Below are 24488 nucleotides of genomic sequence, written 5' to 3'. Positions count from 1 at the left end.
TCCAGTCGCTATCCCTCTCCTCCCAGCGCCTATGCAAATTTTCCATGTATTATATTGGAATTATGCCACCTTCTTGATGGCTGATGAGGAACCACAGAGTAACAACCCCCCTGTAATTACACATGACCTGTAATCTAAGCCAGGGACAAACATGTGTTTGTTCTGTGACTCCAGAACACCTAAAGGTGTCATCACCAATGCCATGGTGTGGCAATTCCCACATAACACTTGTCAGTCACCACTTACTGTGACCTCCAAAAGCCCTGGCTGTGTGATATATTCCTGCCCTGCACTTCTGAAGATTCCCAAGAAATGCAAATCATCTACTACCCTGCACCATGAAATAATTTCACCTTATGATCTTAGAGAGTATGAAAGAAAACTGGACTTCAAAGCTCCAGTTCATTCACCACCATGATCTCTTCCACAAAGGCAGGCTCCCACCTGCTCATTCACCCCCCAGAGTAAGCTGCAAGAAAGTATCCACCAGCTAAGGATGTCCTAGAAGGAGGAAAACCTTAGCTGTCAATCTCCTTGAGAAGTTCGAGGCATGGACAGCTGGAGCAAGCAGCTGCCAGGACGTGGCTCAGCAGCTGTGAGAAGGTTTCACTGCCTGGGGGCTGACCAGCCCATGTCACTGAAGGGTCCTTCACCCGTGGCTGACCTGGGAGGAGGACCACAGGGCGTGCAGAGGTCAGAATCGGTGTCTGATTCCCCTTCTGCAATGTAGGGTCTGATTTTGGCCACGGCTGCATAGCAACCGTTGTTAAGGATGTCCAAATTCTCTTTGGACTGGGAGATGCTAAAGCCACTGAAGGAGCGCTCCAGCTCCTCGTGGTCCACGGAGGGGATGGAGATGGACGTGTCGCTGTCTCTCATGGCACTCTCGTGGTGTTTGGTTGTAATGTCTTCGTTCCTCAGGTACTCGGCGCTGGCGCGGTGCCCGCCGCTGTAGGCGGACAAGGAGCGCTCGTGGGATGGTGGGGGTGGGATCCGGACCAGCGAGCCGGGGTCTCCGACGGGCGAGGAGCCGTGGCTCTGCCTCTGGTGGGCCTGCTGCTGGCACGACGTGGAGGGAGGGCAGGAGTTGGTGGGGGCTGGGAGGGCAGAGAAGTTCTTCTGCCCCATGGAGCTGGTGGACCTGATGATCTTGATGATGCAGCCGTTCTTGTCGATGTGCTCCCTGCTGTCCTCGGGGCTGTGGTAGGGAGGCGCTGGGTCTGGTTCTTTGGACCCAAAATAAGCCTCCGTCTCTGTTGGTGGGATTCCCATCCGCTGCATGTAAATGTTCACCAGGAAGTCCAGTTTCTTCTCCATTGACTGAACCTGCAAAACACCACAGTTCCAGTGATACACACTGCAGGTTGGCTGAAGCGAGTTAACATCCTGAGCACAAGGCACTTCCAGCCCATCTAGAGACAAGTGTGGTCCTGGGCTTCATAGGTGACCTCTGCCTACACTGACCAACAGCAAAAAAAAAAGCTGGACCACTCACATTCTTCCAGTGGTTTCCAGCTCCTTACTGCATTTAGCACTTGCTTGGGCTTGGATGGCCACAGGGATTCTCGAGCCTTATCCTCTAGGAAGATTTTCACCCTTGGTGAGGCCAGCAGCTACAGCAGCCAGGCTCATGGACTCATTTAAAACATGGCCAGTATGGTGGCAAAGAAACCTATGTGTCATTTCCAAAAATAATGTAGATTTTTGGTAGACTCACCAAAAAAGGACGTCTGTATGTCACAGACTCCAAAGTGCCTGTTTTGAAAGAAGTCCTTGGTCTTCTAGGACACTGAGTAGCCTTTCATAACATCCACCTTGTTTCTTTTTTAAAACAAGCTTAACTTTCACTACTTTTATTTTCTTTCAAAAAATGGAACTGGGGAAAAATAAGGCAAGAATCCCATCCTCCCCCTTGATGTCTGCAACATCTTCTGGTAGGAACCCCCTTCTGCCCCAATATACCTGTTTTTCAACTTTTCCAAGCCTGCCCATCATGCTGGGGTCTTCAGGCAGCTCCCCCTCCGCTGGCCCTTTGGTCCGATCCTTGTCAGTCATGGAGGATCCTCTCCCAACGATCTGGTCAACTCTACCAGGGTCAGAAAATTCCCCCCCCCCACCCCCAGAAAAGGACCTGGAGTCAGTTGGAGGCAGCAGGCGAGGAGGGCTCCGCTTGTCGCGCCTTCAGGGGACAAAGCAACAGCCTCTCTCCCAACTAACACTCCAAATTACTCACAGACACGCAGTGGCACTGAAGTGTTAATTCAGATGCAAAATTCAGAGCAGGATTAGCGGAGTTTGAAAATATCCATTTCTGTTTACACAGATAAAACCTGGCACATTATGCACAGTAAATTTACCCGCTGCGAAGTATTGTCTTTAACTGGCTTTCTTCCAAATCCATTAACTTGTTATTTGTACTGAGAAATTATTATTTTGAGGGAAGACCAAGTTTTCTGTCTATCACATAAGTGGGATTTTTTGTCAATCCTTGCAGCAGTTTCCTCTTTTCGATGCAAATGTAAGTGTGTAATTCTCGTGTCCATGAAAAGGAGCCATTTGCCCTAAGATTCAGGCAAACAGTTTTAGTGGAATTCCATCAAGGCTGAATTTGGTCCTAATTCACCAAATCGTCTTCATCTCAATGCTATGGCAATTCACGCCTCTGCTATTAGATGGTTTCCAAGGGCTCCAAGCTGGTAACAGCAGAGGACACTCCTGCCAAATCAGCAGCTCAAGGTGTGTTTGACACACGTGACATTTGCAACTCCTCCTGCCCAGCCCAGAAACACCTGGGCTGATCCACAGCTCCATCTGCAGAGGAAGGAGGGCAGAGCCAGTTTGGAAGCTTGAAATCAATTGTATATGAGGCATTAAATTATAAATTTTCTAGACAGCAAGGTCTGGAGCTTCTTGATCCCTCAAAAGACAAGGGATTCAGTCAGTTTTGGAACAGCTTCTTAATGGCAGCCCAGCTCATAACCTAATTCTACGCCAGGCAAATTTTACTCTTGCATAATGCACCAAACATAAGGGTGGCGGGGGGAAAAGAAGGGTTAATTCATCTGCCTGAAACCAAGTTGAGGTATCTTGAGTGGAAAACTCAAAATGCTCCTTACGCAGTTCTGCCATGTGGGCCATGGGTCCATGCACCAGGAGGAGGAGAAGGAAGGAGCTGAACACAGACAGACAGGGGAAAATGAACAAGAAAAACGAAGGAAAGGAATGAGACGTGAGGCTGTTTCCAACACAAGAGCCATCTGTTTTCTCTTTGTTTGACAGGGACTTGGTATGTATGTTGGCTGCTGACATTCAGGGACAGATATTGGTGGGTATGGACCAGTGTGACTCCCCTGGCTTATATTAGAGCAACAGCAGCTTGCAGCACCAGAAGATCTGGCTCAAGGAAATGAAGTGGATGAACACATCACACCAAAGACAGAAAATATAAGCCAACAATTATTTTGGAGTTTATCTTTGATCCCAGAAGATACTTCATTTGGGCAGGGATGCAACAGAATGCTGTTTTGTTTAAAAAGTCATGTTTGATCCTTTGCTTAGAAATACAAGCACAGGAGTAGAAGGAGCACCAAGTGCTAGAATTACAGGTGTGAGGAACATGCATGCCTTATTTCTCTCTTGTAATGGGAGAAGCAAATTATTGACAGGTACAGGAACTCCCAACAAAGGAAGCAATTACTGACATGACATACAGCACAAGAAATCCTAAGACAATGTTGTTACCATGTAAGCAAAGAGGTATGAAATCGGATACCTCGGGCTACCTTGGTTTGGAATCACAAGTCAAGGCGTAGCACAGCCACTCTACGAACTCCTCTCCTGTATGCACAAGCAAGTAGACCAGTAAAACAATGGACATGCAGTTAAGGAGGCCCCAAGTCTAAATGCTACTGAATACTGCAGAAGGCTGAGAACAGTCAGGGTGCTCTGTCCTCGTGCCCCATCTAGCACAGCACTAACACTGAAATGTGACCACGAATGGAAATGAGACGTCCTTCAACAGCTGCTGAGGAGGGCAGGGAGGCAGGACAGACTGTGACACACTGAACATTGCCATGCTACAGTGTCACAACAGCAGAGATAGTCTTGTGCAACCTTCCTTCTAATCTTGCAGAAATTGAGGAAGGACTTGTGTGCTCTCTTCCATGTCCTTAAGAGAAAAGCTGTCCATTAAATGAACCTCACATGACCCATGTGAAGCACAGGGGGCCAGCTGGCACTTCACAAGTGCAGTGATCCCTAGTAGCATATAGAAAAGCACTGACTTCCTACATCACCTTCAGGCTGGATGTGCCTGCAGACATGCTGTGACTTAAAAGCAGGACTGAATCCCACAGAGCATCCAGAAGCCCTTGCCCATATACCATTGATAGCACAGCCCAGGAGAATTCCTGTTTGAGTCACTCCTTTTGTTTCTATATTTTCACATAATCCTGACACCTGAGGGGGTCATCTTCCACAGCTCTGAGAAACCAGAGCACCAGACCTCACCTAGGAGGCAGGGTCAGCACAGAGGATGGTGCAGTGGGCAGCTGTGGCCCACTGACTTCAGGGGAGAGAAGGGAGAAGAAGGTGAACCAAGTCCTTTTCTCTGTATGGGAGAAACCAGGCTCAAGGCCTCTCACCCTTTTGCTTCCCATGGCATAAATCAGATCAAGGGAGAGTGCTTCTCAGCACTGTAAGCACACACTCACCCTCTCAGCCTTATCTGAAAAAAGAGAAGAGACAAATTTCCTTATGAGCTTCCAAACCACCTGCATCTAGCTGAGCACCACAAAGAGCAGAAGGTTCTCTTAGCCATTAAAAAAGAATGTGGAGTTTTGTCCAAATTGGGCAGCAAAGCTCAAAAGATGAAGAAGACAGAACATAATCTGCTTGCAAGCAGAGGGGGCTAGGATGTGTTCCTACAGCATGACAAGAGACCACAGATCTTCTGAGATGCCAAATCTGTTCTGCACATCCCATGGGGAGCCTTGTGCCTACACAAGTGCAGAGGGAAGAAATCAGCCAAGGCTGGGGGAGAGTCAGCCCCGTGTATTTCCCTTTGGGGCAGAAGAAGTTTCAGAGATTTCCAAGGGTGGCTGACAAACTGTGCCATCTGCTGTCCTCCAAAGGCTCTGCTGCAGCTTGGTTTTCAAGGGAGAGAGAAAGGGGGTTGCTCTTTAAAGTAAACTTTGGTATCTTTGCTTCTTTCTAATGATACAAAAAAAAAAAAGAAAAAGCAGTTTTACATCAGCCAGTGCAGGTTTTCTCATGCTTCATTATGCTTCATGCTAACAGTGCATGCAAAGAGGTGTAATATGTCACCCTCAGGCCAGAAGCAGACATCAAAAGGTCAAACGGCTCAAACGAGATAAAAATGAAGTGTTTGGGAATATATATTCAATTCTTGGTGTTTGCTTTTTTTTTTCTTTAAGTCTTAAAATTTTTTGTCCACTATCCAGGCACTGAAGCCAAACCCCCTTCATCCTGTCACAGGACTGGCTACTTAACCTCCTCATTTGGCAAAAAAAGTTTGCTCTAGACATATTTTGACCAATATCTGTTGTCTACAAGTTACAGCTGAGGTTACACCTGTTCTATGTTAACTCAGGTGATAAGGGGAATTTAATCCAGATTGTCTGTGTGTACAGCAGGGAGAAAACACCTTCAGCCAAACCACAGCCATGGGCATCCCTGGTCTCCAGCCACCTTTGCTGGACTAGTTTTGGGCCTCATCATTTGACAGGAAGGAGAAATGGAGAAAATATTTTTGTGAGCATCTTTTTTTCCAAGCAGAAAGCTTGGGGCTTCTGGAAAATTCTCTTATTTTTTTAATCTTTGAGCTAGCTAAGTGGGAAAAGATAAGATTTCAATACTTCTTTTGCTGACATTCCTATAGTGACGATTACTCAGACCAGCTTAAATAAAGACCAGAGATTTGTCATGTATTAACTCTTAGGGAGGGCCAATATATTCAGGAAAAAAAAATAGATCTGAGGCTAAGGTTGCTGCATTTAAAAATCACCTACTATTTGTGCATTGTGCATGGAAAATTGACTTCTGGCAAATATTTACACCTGCTCTAGGTTCCAATGGTCTCAATATAAGGTGAAATCAGAGCTCAGCTCATGGCCCTGCTGAATGGCCCTCAGAGTGCCCTAAAATGGCACTTTACTGCAAATACATTCCTCATGGCATCAGGTTCATCTACAGTTTTACCTAAAGAGAGAACCTGATAAAGGCAATGAGAAAAATAAAAACCTTGCTGCATGACTGGGGGCTGGGTTTGACACTTGCTCTTCCTTTGGCTTGCAAAATCTGGCTTGATTATTTTCATGAGTGCCATGGTTGTAATATTTTAACACATTTTTTTTCCCTCTGTGGTGGGTGAGAGTAGCACCAGCAAGAAAAACAGACCACTGTCTTCATTGGGTAAGAAACACTTCATTCTTACTTTGCCCACAGAAGTGAACTCATTTCATAGTGCAAAGGGCTGCAAAATGGCTCCTTCACTTGTGTGTGGAGTGTTTGATCATTTAAAAAGCAGATTGTTCTGTTTACATTGGCTTTGTGGGTAAATATTCCACCTTTTACATTTGATGTTAGTCTTGCAAAAGATGAGATTTTAAGGAGAAAAAAAAGTTTGCTTTCTAACACCTAGAAGACTGCAAGTAGAAAACGCAGCAGCTGAAGGAACTGATGGCTGTTGATGAGTGCATGGACATCCCTTTTGTGTTCTTTTGGTTTGCCTAGTGGGAAAGCTCATTACTGCAGGTCAATCAGAGCACACCCAGAGTAGCAAGCCCTCCTGTGCCAGGATTTAGCAAGCTGCATTGCTCAGTGATTAATGCTCAGTCATATAACTGGCATGAAAGGGGTTTGACCTTAAGCATACGAAAAATCCAGAGAAAGCAGCATTTTGGTGAGTCCTAACCTAGGCGAGTATTGGGGAGACTCTTTGGAGGAATACATGGGTCCTTTGGTTGGATACTTCTTATGCCGGGGAGTTGAAGGGGGCGGGGGACCCACAATCATATCTATCCTGGCAAAGTAAATAAGAAAAAAAAAGACACCAGCAAAATGCATAATGAAGCAACACGTAGAGAAAAGTAGGTCAGAAAAGTTGCAGAAAGAAACAACTGAAAAACAGAACGACAGAAAGAGAGAGAGAGAGAGAGAGAATTTGAACATATATTCCACTGGAAACCAAAGATGCTCTCATACCACCTGGTTGTTGGTGAAACCCAGAGTCTTGCCCACCCTGAGGTAAGATTTGGGGTCTTGCACCACTAAACATTATGAGAAGATCCCCCTACTCCTTATATAATAAGCCACATGCTTTACCCTCTGGAATATATTTTCATAAATGTAGCAATAGCCCACTGAGGTGGTTGGATATGAAAAAAACACGACTATTCTCCTTTCAGTTCCAGTGTTAGATAACACAACCTCAGCCAGCCCAGAAAGCATGAGCTGGAGTCGGCAGGGTAGGCTGGGGATTGTATAACTGCATGAATGGGAGACATCCATGGTTGGCAAGGTGTCAGGATGAGACACGAGACAGCGCAGACACAACACTGAAAAGAGCACATTGCAAACACAGTGACAGAGGCATTAATGATTGAAGAGGAAAGTGCATGTAAATTAGCTGGAATACCACTTTAATCCACCAAAGCCCTGCCTAGGGGAGGTCAAAACCAGCCCTGCTGAGCTGAAGGAAAGGGAAAGAAAAATGTCTGCTCTCCTCTGAGTGCCCTGTGACAACCTCACTGGGCTCCACTCTACGGATGCTCTGTGCTTTTAGCACCCGTTGGTCATGCCCCAACACTGGCCTTGGCCGTACCAGACACACACTTTATCTCCATGGTGCCCCTTCCAGTTGTAGTAGGGCAGGGACCAGCCATGGGATTCTTGGTACCCATCTGACTGTGATGGTGAGGGCTTCAAAGGACAGCCCCAAGGGAATCTGCTCCTGTCACCATCACTGGTCTTCTGCTTGGTAGGGACAGTGAAAACTCCTGGTCCTCCTGACTTCCCTGCAAGGGGGTGGATGGGAGCCCTAGGCTAGTCCAGCCTCAGCAACTTCAGACTTGTGGTCCAATGGCTACAGCTAAAAAGGAAAACTCAGTTTGGTCTTTGAAAGCTGCAATTCATCACCCCAAACATCCCAAAAAAACAGCCAACCACATCACATTGTCTTTGCATCACCTTGAGGGACTGGCAATGGATGACGTGGGCAGCTGGTGAGGCAATGGCTGCACCAGCTCAGGGTGTTGAAAACTCCAGTGTCCCACCTGGAGGCAGTGGAGATGACAACCCCAATGGCTCATCACCCACTGTGGGAGGCAGCCTGGAGGCCTCACATTCCAAGTTATTAAAGTTAGGAAATATAAATCCCCTCCTCCTTCTCTTTCCCCTCCAGATTCAGCTACACATCTTGGATCTATAATTACTGAGTTCGTGCTCAGTGCGAGTGAGAGGCTCCAGGAGAGGAGATTCTCCAGGATATTTTAGTCTCCTTTGCAAGGGAGAATTTCACTTCTGGCTGCGTGTCTGGAAATGGGAAACACAGTGTGCAGCAACACTGAGAAAGTTACTTCTACTGCTTGAACATCAAAAATAGCAGAGTTAAAATTGTCTCTGAGAGCTTGATGGGAGAAGAGAGATTCTTCTTTCACCTAAACCAATTTCTTATTCCATTGCTGGGGTTCATATCAGGTGTTGGCACATTCAAGTACCTTCTTTTTTTTGCACATTTGCTGACTCGCACCTAGATGGGTTTGGAATGCAAGGAAAATTCCTCCAGCATCTTCCAGAGGAAGCTGGGCTGCCACAGCCATGAAGGCAAATACTTTAATTCTTCATGTGTAAAAGTAAATGGTAAATTATTTTGTCTGGAGATAGCCTGTGGCCAACCCTGCCTCTGGTCTGGGTGTCCCATGAGCTCAGCAGAACTGGGGCCATTTCTGCTGAGCTGAAACTGCTGAGGGGTGTTGGGGGTCTGGTTTTCAATGTAGGACATCAGAGCTGAGGGAAGAGTGGTCAGACAAGAAGGTTTAGCTCAGATCCTCTTCTCAGGGGACCAAATCCATCTGGGATGATTGCAGCAGAAAGTTAAATTTTAAATGCTCTTCTTGGTTCTAATTGTCCCTTTTTTCCCTTTTCTTCCCTGATTAAAACTAACTCATCTCCCCCCAGAATTTGAACAGAGACTGAAATGCAGCTCAGCTAAATCCACCTCCATGCACTTTTAGCAGACTGTGCCACCCAAGGAGAGATTCCTCCTGCACCAGCTCAACATCCCAACACTGGGATGAAGCAGAAAGGCACCAAACTGGCCACATTTGCCTTAAGACTGGAGCACCAAACCCTTGCATGTCCTGCCAGGAGAACATGGTGACACACCTGCCTTACCTATGGGACATAAAATAATGACAGAAACTCCCAGAGTAAGGCCTGGAGGAGGATGAGCCGTATTTTATGTGTATATTTTGTCCTGGGAGATGAGCAGTAAGGCAGTTTTAGGGCATAACATCACCATTTACAGTCCCTGTCCTGATCACCCCTGTAGGCTCCAGCCACAAACATTGACGTTTTCCCTTGAGGATTTCTCTTAGGAAGAAAAAGAATAAGTTGCAGCTGCAAAGGCAAGTGTCTCTCTCCTGGCAATACCTCCACAGTGAATAAATAACAGTGAAAAAAATGAAGGAAAGAGAGGGGTCTCTTGCCTGGCCTGAAGGTTTTTAATCCGGGAGAGCATGTCCAGGTGCCCAGCAGAGTACTGCTCGATGACATCCATCACGTCGTAGGGCCGAAGGCTCTCCTTGAACTTGCGCTTGGAGACAAGGAATCTCATAATGCTGCAGGAGATGGAGAGGAAAGGCAAAGTAGAGCCCCTGGGCTGCAGTCTGACCCACTTAACAGCAGATAAAAAACACCGCGCGGAGATGCTTTGGGAATAAAATGGAATCAATTCCAACCCTGTGGGTTTGGGAGAGGATGTGGCAATAGGAGAGGGGAAGGGGATGGTGGGGGCTGGTGGCTGAAGCCCCGTCTGCAACAGGGGGTCCCCAGTGCCCCTTGGACTATCAGCTGTGCAAGTGTCCTCTCTGCACGCCTCTTAGAAAAGCCAGCATTAAATCTCAGAGCTGGTGAGAGTGATCATTTGGCTGCATCCCTGCAGGAGACAGTCCTGCTTCTCCAGTTATTCCTTCGCTCAGCAGAAATTGCCTTTTCTGGCAGCATTTTCTGCAAAGGAGGGCAGGCCACCCAGGGGAAAACAGCCTGCAGCAAAGACACTTTGGCATTTCCCACCTCTGAATGGACTTTCAATTTCTTTTCTAGTATTTATTTTTCCGGACTGCTTTCCCCTCTCTTACCACACTGCCCTGATGCTGACTTTCAGTCCCGGCGTCAAATCTTCCGTCACAAACTCGCAGTTGCAGCTTTTGTTATCATCAGGAATGTCTTCTCCAGGGAGGCTTGCTTCTGGGGTGGGGAGAGGGAGGAAGAAAGACAACATGTTACTGCTTCCCGTGCTGGTACCCCACGAGGAAAGGTGAGTGGAATGGCAAAGAGGAACCCTAGGAAGCACCAGAGGTGTCTTTGCTGAGCTTCCCAATGGAAGCATTTCCCAAGATGTGTTCAGGTGACATCCAGCAATGCCACCTGCATCTTGCACCCATCAAGAGGTGCCTGCTCTCCCTCCTTTCCCCATCCCTAGATAGATAAATTATCATTACGGGTGTCAGCAGGGCTTTGCTTCTCTTTGATTGTACTCCTGCAGCTGAGCTAAAGAACTGAAAGGTAAAGGAGACCTATTTGAGTACCCTGGCTTGCAGCTCTGCCCTTGTGAGGCAGGGAGGGAGAGGCCAGCTGGGGATTTGGGGTCAGGCACAGCACCCCAAGCCCTCACCTTCCGAGTTCTGCCGCGAGGCCGCTCCCTTGATGCGGAACGCTTGGCGGGCGCGGCTGCGGTCTCCGAAGCTCCAGCTCTTGGGCACTTTGCTTGGGCTGTCCTCGATGCTCTGGTCAGCGCTGGGGGACCTCCGGATGCCCTGAGCCTGTGGAGAGCCTTTCCCTTTGGTGCCAGCACCGCGGGGACTGGAGAAGACACGATCTTTCAAACTGACCTTCTGACTGTTCAGAGAAACACGTTGAAACAAAGACAAAAAGGAGACAGCAGGAGGAGTCATTCTGGAAACCACGCAGTCCTTCCCCACCAGCCATTAGAAACCAAGAGCACTTCCAAGCAGCAGTGAGATGTAGTTTTGCTGTTGGCTTTTTTTTTTTTTTTTTAAATATTTATCGTGTTTTGGTTTTATTTTTTAAAGAAAACATTGTAGGAATGTTTCCACCATAATGAGTGAAATGGGAATGATTCTTAAGAGAGAGAAAATGAGGACTTAAACAGAAGCCCCTCATGGGATGCCAGGGCTGGTGGGACAGAATGACGGTCAACGATGAGGTTATGATTCCTTAAATCACTGATCAGCTCTGATCATGAGTGAGGAAGCTTTTCTTTCACAACTGCCTTCCAAAACCCTGTATCTAATTAGAAGATACCACTAAAAAAAGAAAAAAGGCCTTTATCAGAAACTTTTGCCTTTCTTGGAAACACTTCACTTCTGGTACTCAGATCTGCCTTTTCCCTTCATTCAGCTCCCATTTTTCCTCCCTCCTAAAACATGAACTGCCCCTTTTATGTCTTCCAAAGTGTTGCTCCTTTTCTACTCATTTATATACTTAAATACTAACACTATAAAGTGCAACACCTTGGTATCCTATTAAGATTCAATCTAAAAGCTGGCAAAGCTTTTCAATCTCAAAGCTTCTGCAGGTTGGCTCTGGGGATCATGAACATGCAAAGAAGAATTTTACATCTCCAGACTATAGCATTTTATTGTTATTTTCTATTAAAATCCCATTCCTTTAAAATTGCTTAATTACAGTTTTAAAAACTCTCTCCAGAAAAGGAGATGATTTCACTGAGAAACAGTCTGATGACCACCTGGCCTTAATTATGTTCCAAATTCTGAAGTGTGTAGGTAAAAATGTTCACCCAAATGAAGATGCTGGATTTTCACAAGAAAATTGCAAACCAAAAAGATTTTGGGAATCTTTCTGAAAGGGCAAACTAAATAGAAACAGCATTAGGGAAACCAAACTGCAAATAGATTTGGATAATCTGATATTTCCTGAATAGCAATTGTTTATTAGGATATGCTAATAAGGGTTAGATGTCCAGTGCAAGGCACTTGCACAGGTAGCTGACATTTTATACAAAGGCAAATCAGAACTGACTAAACCCATGGATGTAATTCCCAATAATCTGTACCACTTATCATCTGGCTGCCAATGCTCTGACTCAGTTTGGAGGGAGAAGATTGCAGGAATTTTGATTTCCACATCAGATTTCCAGGTTACCAACCAAAGACCTGGGTTTTTTTTTCTGTCTCTCAGCAATGCCACCTCAAAACTCGGAGCCAAGCAGTCCTCCTTTGCCTTCAAAACTGGCACAAGGCTCTTCAGGCAGGATTTAGCTGCTGGTATTTCAAGCAAAGCAAAACTCAGCTCCCTTTTCCCGGCCATGCCAGCTGTCCTGTGCTGACAGGCTCAGCCATTCCTGTTTGGCAGTGATGATGTGACTCCAAGACACACAGTGAGCAGATTTGTCGAGTAAGAAGGTGCTATTTTTACAAAGTCACTTTCCATTGCAAGACACTGAACATTTACAGGGAGGGAAAGGTGCTGAGCTGGCATTTCCCACAGTTGCGCAGCGTGATCCCAGGAGGCACCACCCAGGAACAGGGAGTGCAGCTCCTGGCTGCTGAGCAGGGTTATCACAGGCCTTGGCTGGGCAGCATTTTCATACTGAATAATACACTGGAGAGAAAATAAAATTTGTTCCTGATCCAAGTTAGAAAAAGGCAGGATTAATCCAACTAAAGATGCAGTTTTAATTCAGATGAGTACTGGGGATGCCACTTGCAACGTGCTGCCCACCTGCAGGGCTTGTCTGAAAACCATGGGACCAACAGATGTTCAGCAGAGCTGAAAATCAGATCAGGGGTACAAATCCAGACAGGAATCTAGGAATGAGCATATGCCTAAATACCTTCCTGGATGTGAGCCTTAATCACTAATGCTACCAAAATCATTGTAGATAATGAGCCAAATATTTAAAAGCAATTCTCATTCTGTGTTTCATGGATTAGAAACCAGATTTAAATTTTGTCATTTAGCCCCAAATAGGCCAATAGGATTCTTAATTTTTTTTAGTCAACCCTACAGAATAATATTCCTGGAATCTACTGCATTCCAGGAATGCTTATATTTTTAACTACCTGCTCATTTTTAAAAATAAAAATCAATCAGCAACACATCAGTTTTCAGAATTCAAAGCAATCTCTTTGTGCTTCATCCTCTGAAGTGTTGCTCCCATCATCAATCTCAGCAGTGAAAGCAGTTTCCTATCACTGAGTAAAGCAGAGCCCTCTCTTTGGGGTCCCTTTTCTATTCCCACAATAAATCTGCTGAAAATGTTTGCAAGAATCACAAAAGGAACAAGAAAAAAAAGGAAAAGCATTGAACTCAGTGAGGCACGTGAGCTCAGAGTTTCAAGCCTGGCAGCATGAGGTGCAAAGATTTGACACGTTAAGAGATCCCTCAGAAATCTGATGAATCATTAAGATCTGGGTGGGTTTTTTCCCTGAGTAAAAACACCTGTTGTAACTCCTTTGTTTCAACATAGATGACATGAGACAACACGAACAGTTAATTGCAGTTTCCCTTCTGACGTGCAATTCTCTCATTGGAAATGCCACCTGGAATCACATGCAAGTACAATTCCTGCAGAGGAGGATGCTGTTGGGGTCTGCAGGAGCTGGTAGAGGAGTCCAAAAGAAATACAGACACGTACAGAGATACATGTTGCCAGCTAATCCAAGATCATGTTCTCATTCAACCAGAAAGTCATGCAGGGTGATGCTGTCTCGGAGTAGTCGTACTGAGATGTCACTCGAGCAGATGGCAAATGAGCCTCAGGTGGGTGGGAAGTGTCTGTGCTGGTGACATGAACGTGGTGAAAGCAGTGACCCAGCCACACACCATGACAGGAGCTGAAGCTCATGACTGTGATAGCTCAGGGCAGTGTGAGCAAGGGGCAGGCACCCTGCTCATGCTGGGGCCAAGGGAAGGGAAAGAAAACTGTCGCTTTGCAACCAAAGACTGTGGGAATCTGTAACAGCACAGGGTGTGTCCCTGGGTCTTCATAACCATCTATTCAATTGGCATCTATTAAAAACATATTCAATAATACCCCCTATGTTTCCAGGCTGCCCTTGGTGAAGGTTTCCCTAACTTCCAGCTTTTGACTTCAATTTAACAAATGACAGAAACTGAGGTGAGCTTTATCTCTGCTGTCTGTCAAAAAAAAACAAGAGCCCATGCTGGACTAACACTTCAGGACTGATCCAAGGTCTCAGAGCTGACAGGAAGATGCTCACAGCATTAGGGGGCTTTGCATTCAGGTTCATTTAGGTCCAAGAGCCCAGGAATCAGCAGCAAAACACATGAGGACTAACCTTTAAATGTGCTGCCATCAGCCTCTTTAGGATGCTGGGGACTGGAGCTCCTGTTTTAAAACTTCTGGTTGAGGTTTGTTCCACAGCCCTCTATAGTATTAAATTAGCAGTCACAAAAAACGTGGATTCATCACACTAGCAATAATTTTGGATCAAAAGTATCATCTGTAACTTCCTTTCATTGATTTTTAACAACTCCTGACCAACTGTTCATTTTCTGCTTTCATTCTGCAGGCAGCAAACCTCAGCCAAGCTGAGCTGGAATCAGATCCAGCTCTGCATACAAACTCAACCAGAGCCAGAGCTCCTTCTTCTGAAAAGCTATGGCCAGGGCAAAGAGGTTCTCTCCTGCTGGGAAATGAGGCTGGTTTTTAATCCAGAGTTTGTACTAAGCTCATGGCATGTGATAAATGCTTGTTAAAACCAGGCAGGAGTGCCAGGAGTGAACGACAGCCTCTGTGGCTGTCACTGGGCTCCAGTCTGGTTGCAGGTGTGCATAGGAGGCAGAAACCAGTTCCTGGAGACATGAAAGAAAACACATCTGTGTGTGCAACACCTGCCATGATTAGGGAGGACCAGGCTCAAGCCTGGTTTGCCTCCAGTGATTTCAGAAAATCCACTGCAAAGGTGAACTCAGCCCAGGGAAGGGAGTTTTGGGAAGCACAGCAACCTGAGCACAAGGAAAACAAAAGTTCAGCCAATGTCTTCTCTTCCTTGTCCACAACTACGGTGCTAGACCTGAGCTGAAGGGAGTCACTGAAATCACAACAGGAAAGGTCAGAGTCACACCCTCCCCGCAGCCACCACATTGATCCAGCTGAGCACAAACCTCAGGTGAGTGAAGGGAAGTGAAGGGACACTGGAGCCAGACACGTCTTCTTAACCTTGGCCCTCAGGACTTTGCAGCAGTGCTGTTGCACCTTCGCCCCTCTCTTCCTAACAGAGCTTTCCACCCCCCCCCATTCTGATGTCAAGAGCTGTCAAACACCACATCACACACCCCCTGCATCTTCTAGCAGCCTCTGCTTTTTGCCAGCCCAACTGCTTTGCATTTCAGGAGCAAAGCAGAATAGCTGGATTGCACCTTCAAGCTGGCTCATTACTCCTCAATAAGGCTTATGAGATATTTTACACCCAGACCCACAGGCCAGTTAAGGGCTCTACAAACACCTTTCCCTCACTGGCCTGCCTGCTTTTTCTTCTCACTGCCAGATCTCTGTGGTGCCTTCATTTCTGTGGGGAGATGGCAGAAAAATCTCTTACAAAGCAGAATATGATAGACCTGATAATCTAGCTTGGTATAGTTACATTCCTGTCTAAAAATGCATGCATTATTACATTTATTGACTAGAGATCATTGGTTTAGTACATTAAGCAACCGCAGCTTCCTAAAGAGTTTCCTATTAATTTAACTATATTGAATTTTTAATCATTGCCTCATTGTTCAGTGTTTTTTTTTGCTACATGCATCCTAGAGAAAGGCTTTTAGCACTCAGCTTTAGATGCATCAAAATGCTGGCATCTGCCCCTAAGAGTTTGTGCAAGGTGGTAATTGCAAGTAGGTAGCCCAAGAGTCCAGGAAACAAGACAGTTGAATTATTATGTCCCTTCAAGGTTAACCTATAGTTTTACTAAAGCACAGTGTTTAAAACACTACATTCAGGATGGATGCAAGTTACAAAGATGCTTTTGTAGCTAACCCAAAGTTCAAGATTGCTTTTTGACTGGAAGAACCACAGTCTGTAATCCTCCTCAGGGTCTCCAATGGATCAGAAGATCTTGAGAGAATTTGTTTCATCTTCCCTTTCCCTTGTAGAACTCAAGATGGAGGAGATGAAATGATGACCACAGAGGGAAGGAACTCAGATGGAAATAGAAAAAATTACACTGGCTTTACCAACTAAAAACTCATGCCTAGGAAGACATGCAAGGAAGACATTAAGATCAAAGTGGCTGATTTTCCAGAAAACAGAACTGGACATAGACAGGTGAGAGGACAGTATTACGAACATCACTGCTTGTGTTAATCTCTGCCAAAACTAAACTCAATGCTGAGCAACTGAAAGGTGCCCTTCTTGCACTGCAGTTCCACCTCCAAGGATACAACCACCTCACCTGGCAAATGGGAACCCTACAGGTCATGATAATTAGGGGGTTTTTTTCAGCTAGACTATTGACCAAATCTTTGCCATTTGAAAATGTATTGAAATGCTGCCTGTGCAACTGATGATCACCCCATATTTGAACCAGTCCTCTCAAGAACAAACTTCAAGGAAGGTCACTGTACCATCGAAACTCAGGCTCAGGCTATTTTTCTGGGCACAGGGGATTTCCTACCATGGAGAACTTCTTATTATGAAGCTAGATCATGCACCCTTCCTTTTTGTTACCCACTCAGAGATGGGATTTACCACACTACTGAGACTCTGGCACACACAAGTCTCAGGCACCAAGTCCTGGCTTCTAGACTGACAGATAGTAAAAACAGCCAACAGGGAAAAAAGAATAGCAAGAAAAGAAAAGATACAGTTTGGAACAATTGATGTAGAAAATTTGAGATACATACACTTTTTTAAAACTTTGTTTTGTTGGCTTTCTGAGGGAGACAGAGACTGGTGATTTTGAGAATTGCAACGGACTCCAAAGGATGAGCATGCAGAAACCCCAGTTCACAAGCATGCGGCGGCGCGCAGTGCCCTGCCCCTCCTGGGCTGCCCCTCCTGCCTGGGGGCACCGAGCTGGGGGGCTTCTCCTGCCAGCATTCACAGCATGCAAACTCCGGGCATTGGTAACTCAAGAAGGTGCAGTTTTGCTGCTGAGAAGCAGCAAGTGTCTAGGGAAGAGACTCTTCCAGCGCAGGCGAGGAAGTAGACATAGTTACACGTAACTACAATGAGATGTATCTGTGTGCCCTGACAGCCTTGGGTGCACTGAGGGATGCTCACTGGGAATCATCTGAAGCCTCCTAACAATTGTCAACTTGAGGAAAAAGATGGAAACACTGCTCGTACAAACCCCTCTGCACTAGCTACCTGTTCCCCATGGGATCCAGAAACAGAACCATTCACAACGCCAACACTAAGGGGGGACCCATATCCCCTCTGTCTGGTGAGACAGGCTGAGATTAGTCCTTCTCTAGCTGCATAGTAGAGGTGCTAGATAGGCAAGCAGTGGCTTCCAAAGGCCACAAGACCAGGAGAGATCAATTTGGAGTGTTCAGAGAGCCAAAGGAAGGGCGATCAAGCAGAGGTAGGAAGCTGGTATTTCTTATGCTACTAACTTGATGTTGCTGTTCAGTGCAATTCAATTTGCAAGAATTCCCTAGACCTTGAGGAGGGGGGAGCAGCAGGGAGGAAGAGGTCTTCTTGTAAAAGATAAAATTGCTTTTGTATTTTTTGTTTAAATTTTCCACCATTTGTTAAACCTCAGTTCCCAGCCTCCTTCCTTGCTGAGCAGACACTGGCTTGCTAGCCCAGACCAAATTCCCCATCCTCATCTCTTAGATTCCAGGCTCTGCACCATCAGCAGACGCAGAACCCTCTGATTTCTGAGCGGGCAATGGGGAGGCTCTTTCACCTTTTTCTTTTTTTACTCATCTAGTACCTCTATTAAGCAGAGAAGTGATCAGAACAGGTGGTAGCAGGGCAGAGGGAGAATGAGCCGTGCAGCTTTTGATTAGTTCCGTGCGACGCATTTCCCGTGGTACCTAGAGTTTCCTGAGCAGCATCCGCATAGTGACTCTCTGCACGGTTTGCTTTTACTGGAAATGAGGGGAGAGTAAAAATTAGACCTGGAAGCAAATGCCAGACAGGAAACTTTTGATTACTGACTCTAGGTTGAAAAGACAGGGGTTTTGAGGGCCAGGTTCATGACAGGATTTTTCTCTCTGAGCATTAAGTGGAAAAAAAACAACCCACAAACACTTGAAAACCAAGAGGGTTTCTGAATTTGTCTCAGTGTTGGTCAATAACTGTCATTATTAGAAATGACAAGTCCTGCTTTGAATCAGTGGCATCACTTCATCTAGAACTGGGTCCTTCAGGAAGATTTTTTCATCTGCATTGGAAACAAAAAGTAATTTTTTCTTCCTCTAAACAGATAAAAAGGCTTTTTCAAATTTATTTTCTAAGCCATGGAGAGCTAAATACTTGTTTTCCCAACAACCTCCAAAAGCCCAAAGGTCAAATTTCTTTTATTTTTTCTAAAAAAATCCCCAAACCAACTCCAACCTCACAAAGTGAGCTAGTTAATCTGTGAATGATCTGTACTTTTCTCACAGCAAGCAGCATTATATTAAACAAAAATAAAAATAAGTGTGGCTCAGTCTCTCCAGGGAAGGGATCTGAACATCTGTGTTTATGCACTTGGTTTTTATAACACTTTTTAGACAGGCCCTACCACATCTGGGGAGTTCCTGGCTTTGCTCAGGCACCACCACAGCTCCTGTGAGCCCGTCCCCAGTCGCTGCCCAGGCACTGCCCTGCCAGGATGTGGCCACCACCACCAGGGTCCTCCACGCCATGGAGCAGCCCTCGACCTGTGGAAGGGTAATGATGTGGCCCCCCATCATCCCACCAGCGGCCGTCATTTGCTGAGTTCATGGACAGACTGAAAAGGTTGAAGGGCATAAAAAACCCAACCTCGTTTTACACTTGAACTCGGCAGCTGGAGGAGCTCATGGGCACATGGAGAAGGGATATGCAGGAATTTGTAGCATCCTGTGCAAGCTCAGCCAACAGCACCCTCTCCATCCTGGGGACCTCTCAGGTACCCACAATGAGATACTTCATCCCCAGGGACTGGTGGTACTACTGGGGCTGTTCTGGAGCTGGGGTTTCAGCCCTGCAGCGTGGGAGGAGTATGTTCAGCATGCAGGGCCTCAGGGAGACATGGGGGTCACTCTCCTCTGCAGCTCCTGCAGAGAGATGCAGTCCCTGCTGTGCAAATAATCCGCTCCCCTAAAGGCAACTGATTATTTCCAGATTACTGTTGGTCTCAGCATGAGTCTCTGACACTAATTTGATGGGTGAGAAGGTCAAACACCAACCTAGGCCCACATCAGGCTCCTGGCTGGACATCGGGTTCCATTAGTGGCAATTAGTGGTGCCTTGGACAGTCTAAGCTAGATGAGCAGGGGCCCACTGAGTCCACCAAAGGCATCCTCCAGTGCATACAAAAGCCTTAATCACACCCTGAGCAGCAGTATTAATGTAGTGTGGAGCTCAGACAGACAGGTACACACATGGATATCCAGAGAGATACGCACAGATATACGTACACGTTACAAGGTGGCCCAGGTCAGTATCCATTCAAGATATTGGCCAAGGTCTTGCTAACTTCAGCAGGGTCAAGAACAAACCACCACTTCCAAAGTGGTTCCTCTCATTGCCTACAGGACTGAACTCATGCTGGACAAAGCAATCTGAGTTTTAGCTTCTCGGTTCCCTAGAATCCTTCAGTTTCTTTTTCTTTGATATTAGTGTATTATAATGATTGTTTGGTTCATAAATATTTAGCTTTTCACCCAATTGTATTTTGGAAAATACAAGAGGAAGAAATGTGGATGCCTTCAGATGTTGATCAAACCATGTGCAGCCCACATTTCTTCTAGGAGCCTCCATAGTCCTGGCTAACCATACATTTGTCTTTTTGACATTACAATCAGAAGACAAAATAAACAGAGATGAGATGCCACAGCAAATTTCCAGCCTGATTAACCATTAACCAAACCCTGTTACCACTCTGGTTTGTTGTCTTTCTGCAGCAGGAGGGGGGAGAAAAATGCCAAGACAGAGCAGATCTCCTCCCCTGGGATTAGGAGGCAGAGAAGACCCATATTTGGACCCCTTGTGAGAGCAGCATGGTTTTTAAGACATCCTGGGGGCTAACCAGCCAGCCTGGGGAAGGGCAGGTGGCCACTTCTCCTGGCCAAGGCAGATGGCAGGGTGGACACAGAGCCTAAAGCAATGGGCAACAGAGGAGGCTCTGGAAGCAGCTTTTTAAAACAGGAAAGATAATAAAAAGGGCAAAGAGCTACATAGCATGTAGGAAGAGGCCAGCATCTCTTCTGCTCATCACAGCCTGGACTTTATGTCATGGGGGGGTGAGCTCCTGTGCCCCCATGAAGGCCAGCACACAGCTACTGGCTCTTGGTCAGAGATGGACACAGACAAGCTTGGGGTGAAAAACAAAACAGAAGCAACAGAGAAAGGACACAATCTGTCTCTCAGAACTGCTGTTCCATTTTACACCAAGACCAAAAGCCACCTGAGCAATTCCAGGTGACCCCAAGCCTCAACCACACTGAGCCCATCAGCCCCCTGTGTTGTCCCACCCCAAGCAGCAGCTCTCCCAGTATCATCTTGGCAGAGATCAGTGCAGCTACAGCAGCACTGGAGCTGGAGGGCAGCATCTGGCAGCCACTGGGATGCTCCCTGCCCCTACAAGGCTGGGCTGGCACAGCCCCTTCCCACAGGCCCTGCCAGCACCTCTTCTCTAACTTCAAATACATTCAGGTGCAAAACAGTGACAAAGCTGTTTCTGCTCTGTTTGCTGCAAGGACTTAGTGGTGGATGAGTTATGGGAAGAGGGACATAGGAAATCAGCCATTCCCTACAGATAAATACAATGAGAGGAAGATCCAGCTGTTCCCAGATGAGGACTTACATCCATGGAGGTGGGAAGTGGTAAATCCTTTGCCAGCTGCAGCAGTAAAAGTGTGGTGCTGGGGTCTGCTACAAGAGAGAATTCATCCTGAGGAGATTCCCACGTGAGACAGGCAGCAGTGACAGACCATGGCTGGATGATTAACCATGGAGTGGGCTGAGAAACAGGATGAGTTTTCTTTTCTAGGGGCAGGATGACACACTGAGCATCACTGGGAGGCTGCTGGAAATCAAAGTGGGTGGGAGATTTGGGATGTGAATGTAAAAGATCCAGAGAGTTATTTGGAAAAAAACAGGTGATTTGGGGCCACCTGAATATAGGGAACGTTGTGCAAAATTCCTTCCAGAGGTCTGAGATATTATCAGATGGGAAATGGCAGTGGGAGCAGAGAGAATTGACAGTGCCCTAAATAAACACAGAAGGAAAAAGCTTTGCTTCTGCAATGGCAGCTGAACTAAGCAACACAGGAAGGACTCTGATGCCATATTCACAGCAGCTCCAGACCCTCAGGTTCAGCACTCCTGGGGTCAGGTTTAGCATCTTAGGGCAACAAAACCCACCAGTGTCACAGGAGACAGATCCACTACAAGAGCAGGAAAGCAACATTTGGAAATTATCTTGATGAAGGAGCTATATATAGTTATAAATACTCTGAAAAAGGGCAGTGAAAGGCTATTTTTTCTTCTTTCTGTGACATAAGATTAAGAAAGCAATAAACAGGGAAAAACCTGCAACATCTATGAAGAAAAACATCCAACCTAGTGTTTTAATTTGTGAAAATGAACCCTGCAAGACCCGACTGAAATTCAAAATTAAATAAGACTCATTCCTCAGAAATAAAATTAGTCCCTGCAACTGCAGAGATGATGGCTGGTGTGACCCTAGGAGAGACCATCAGTCCCCAGATTTCCTCAGCTATGGAGCTGATGAGGTTGAACAGAGATTTCACTTTGTTGCACAGTCACGTGCTGATGAGAAACATGTTTTTTTTACCCTTTGATGCATCCAAAAGGATGATGCAGGATCCAATGTTGACCTGAAAACACAGGTGGGTGGCCAAGACATCCCTTTGTCTGCTCCCAGGGAGCATCTCCCATGTAGTGCTCCCTGCTTTATCAAGGTGGATGGAGGCTGCCTTTGCTCTCACTACAGGCTGAGACCTTATGTAGGGGAAAAAAATTCTGGAGAGATGAAACATGATCTTGGTGATTTGCTTCATTTGGCAGGAAAGTAGAGGAAGTGCTACAGAAGTTCTGCAAAGAAAAGATCAAATGAAAGACAGAAAAAAGAGTAAGGGGGAAAAAAAAAGGAAGAAAGAATGAATTTTTCCTTCCTTTAGTCAGCACCATATCTACCCAGATATCTTTGGTTGGATTTTATGCCAGAGAAAAATTGGTTTATGACCTCTTAGGAGCCAGAAGGCACAGCAGAGATTTACATCTGCAAAATGCCAGGCTCTAGTTTTACTCCTGAAATCCATTTTCAGTGTTTAAAATATTTAGGCTGTAGGCTGTGTTTTGAGATAGGAGATGGAAGATCTGAAAGCCAAATAGATGATCTCCACAGATCATCAGTTTTTCATCTTGCCTCCCAAGAAAAAAAATTTTAAAAATGAGATTCAGTCCTAAAACTACTTAACTTTGTAAAAGAACTGGAAAAACATAGGAAAAACAATCTCAGAATTTAATACTTCTAAGGATATGGAAAGTATCCTAAAAGTATCTCAAATACCAGCCCTGTTGCTTTCCCTGGGAAGTGTGAAGAGAGAAAAGCTGTCCCATAGATTTATGGCTGGCCTTGGAAGGTGCTCACCATGTCTCAGAGGGTGCCCAGCTGAGCACACTCTGCAGGGTGGGCTGGAGGCATCAGGGGAGGACTGAGCAGGGACTGAGCTCCATCCAGAGCTCGTGAAGCCAAGGGGGACAGGGTGGAGAAAAGGTGTCTCTGCCATGCCACGCTGTGCCTGTCAGAGAGCCCTCCTGTGTCCCAGGGAGCAGCAGGGCCACGCAGCCCTGGGCAGTGCCCTGCAGCAGGAAGAGCTCAGGAGAAGTTGCAGACTCGGTGACATTTGTGTTTCCATGTCCCCTCTGCCTTGGCACAGCATTGGGTGATGGAGACATAGGCAAAGCATCACCTACCCATCAGCACTCCCTGAGCCTGCCTTAGACTGTCCCAGCTACAACTCCAGCAACAAAAAGCAAACAAAGCAGCACAAACCAAAGCCCTTCCATCACCCCAGAGCAGGGTTTGCCAGCTCTGCCCACCATCCCCCCCCCCCAGCCTCACTAACCTCACAGCTACAGCCCGAGGCAGACTGGAAGGTATGATTTAAGGTCCAGCTTTACACGTAGATACATTGGACTGCCACAGCACAGAAAAAGCACGTTAATACCTAGAATGCTTCCCTCGAGGGTGCCACGACATGGTACACACACACACAGGGACACAGAAACCTACAGGGAATGCATGGGGATGGAGGGTGGGCGGCGATACAGACCTTGGCGATGGCTCGGGCTGCTGCTCTTTCCTTTAAACAGAAGCAATAGTACATTAGCATGGTGGCAGGTGGCAAAAGATGTTGCTGCTTCACTGTTAAAACAGAACGAAAGGACAATACCAAACAATACAACTAAGTGGAAGTTGTGGACAGAAGAAAGGGAAAGGAGCACTTAATTCCTGGAGTTTCTGGCCCGGACAGATCACTGGAGACTCACACCACCTCAGAGAAGACACACACAATGCACAGGGTTGAAGAGTTTAGCCCAACCCATCCTTGTGCCTATGCATGACTGAGACACCTGATGGTTGTGTGATTTGTGTGAGCACAGGAGGACTTCTGTGGGCTCAGGAAGTGGATCCCTTCCTTTGGAAATGCACCACCCCAGGTTGTTTCTGCATGTAAGGAAGGATTTGTAGGACTCTCCTGACTCTGGTGTACTTCATTTCCCTTCCTGGCCTGTGGGACAGAGCTAATGTCAGACCTCTGGCTCCACACCACAGTGCTAACACATGGTGCTGGGAGGGGACATGGGTGGGAAGGAGGACAGACCCTTCCTCAACATCCTGACACCCAGGTGGGGCTTCTGCCTCCAAAGCCTTTGGCAGCTTCTTTGTCAAAGGCTACACAGAGGGAGTGGAGAGCCACAACTTTGGGATGCGGTTTCCTACTGAGATCCCAAACCACTTGATCACCCTGAAAAATCCTTGATTTTGAGGACAAAGTGAACTGAACACCTG

General features: G+C 46.4%; 1 protein-coding gene across 1 annotated transcript in view; it reads right to left on the bottom strand.

The window, feature by feature from the left end:
• Nucleotides 1-606: 606 nt before the first annotated feature.
• The window catches only part of KCNQ2 (potassium voltage-gated channel, KQT-like subfamily, member 2), a 42114-nt gene continuing 18232 nt past the window's right edge, over nt 607-24488 (bottom strand). The window contains exons 11-17 of the mRNA XM_009998721.1: nt 23749-23778; nt 18292-18345; nt 10916-11139; nt 10380-10488; nt 9729-9860; nt 1963-2086; nt 607-1326 (exon numbers count right to left, since the gene is read on the bottom strand). Of these exons, the coding sequence (XP_009997023.1) occupies nt 607-1326; nt 1963-2086; nt 9729-9860; nt 10380-10488; nt 10916-11139; nt 18292-18345; nt 23749-23778 (1393 nt within the window). The remainder of the gene's footprint in view (nt 1327-1962; nt 2087-9728; nt 9861-10379; nt 10489-10915; nt 11140-18291; nt 18346-23748; nt 23779-24488) is intronic.

The sequence above is a fragment of the Chaetura pelagica genome, unplaced genomic scaffold, assembly GCF_000747805.2.
Source record: "Chaetura pelagica isolate M959 unplaced genomic scaffold, ChaPel_1.0 scaffold275, whole genome shotgun sequence".
In the NCBI taxonomy this organism is placed as follows: Eukaryota; Metazoa; Chordata; class Aves; order Apodiformes; family Apodidae; genus Chaetura; species Chaetura pelagica.
This window is presented reverse-complemented; position numbering and strand designations above follow the sequence as displayed.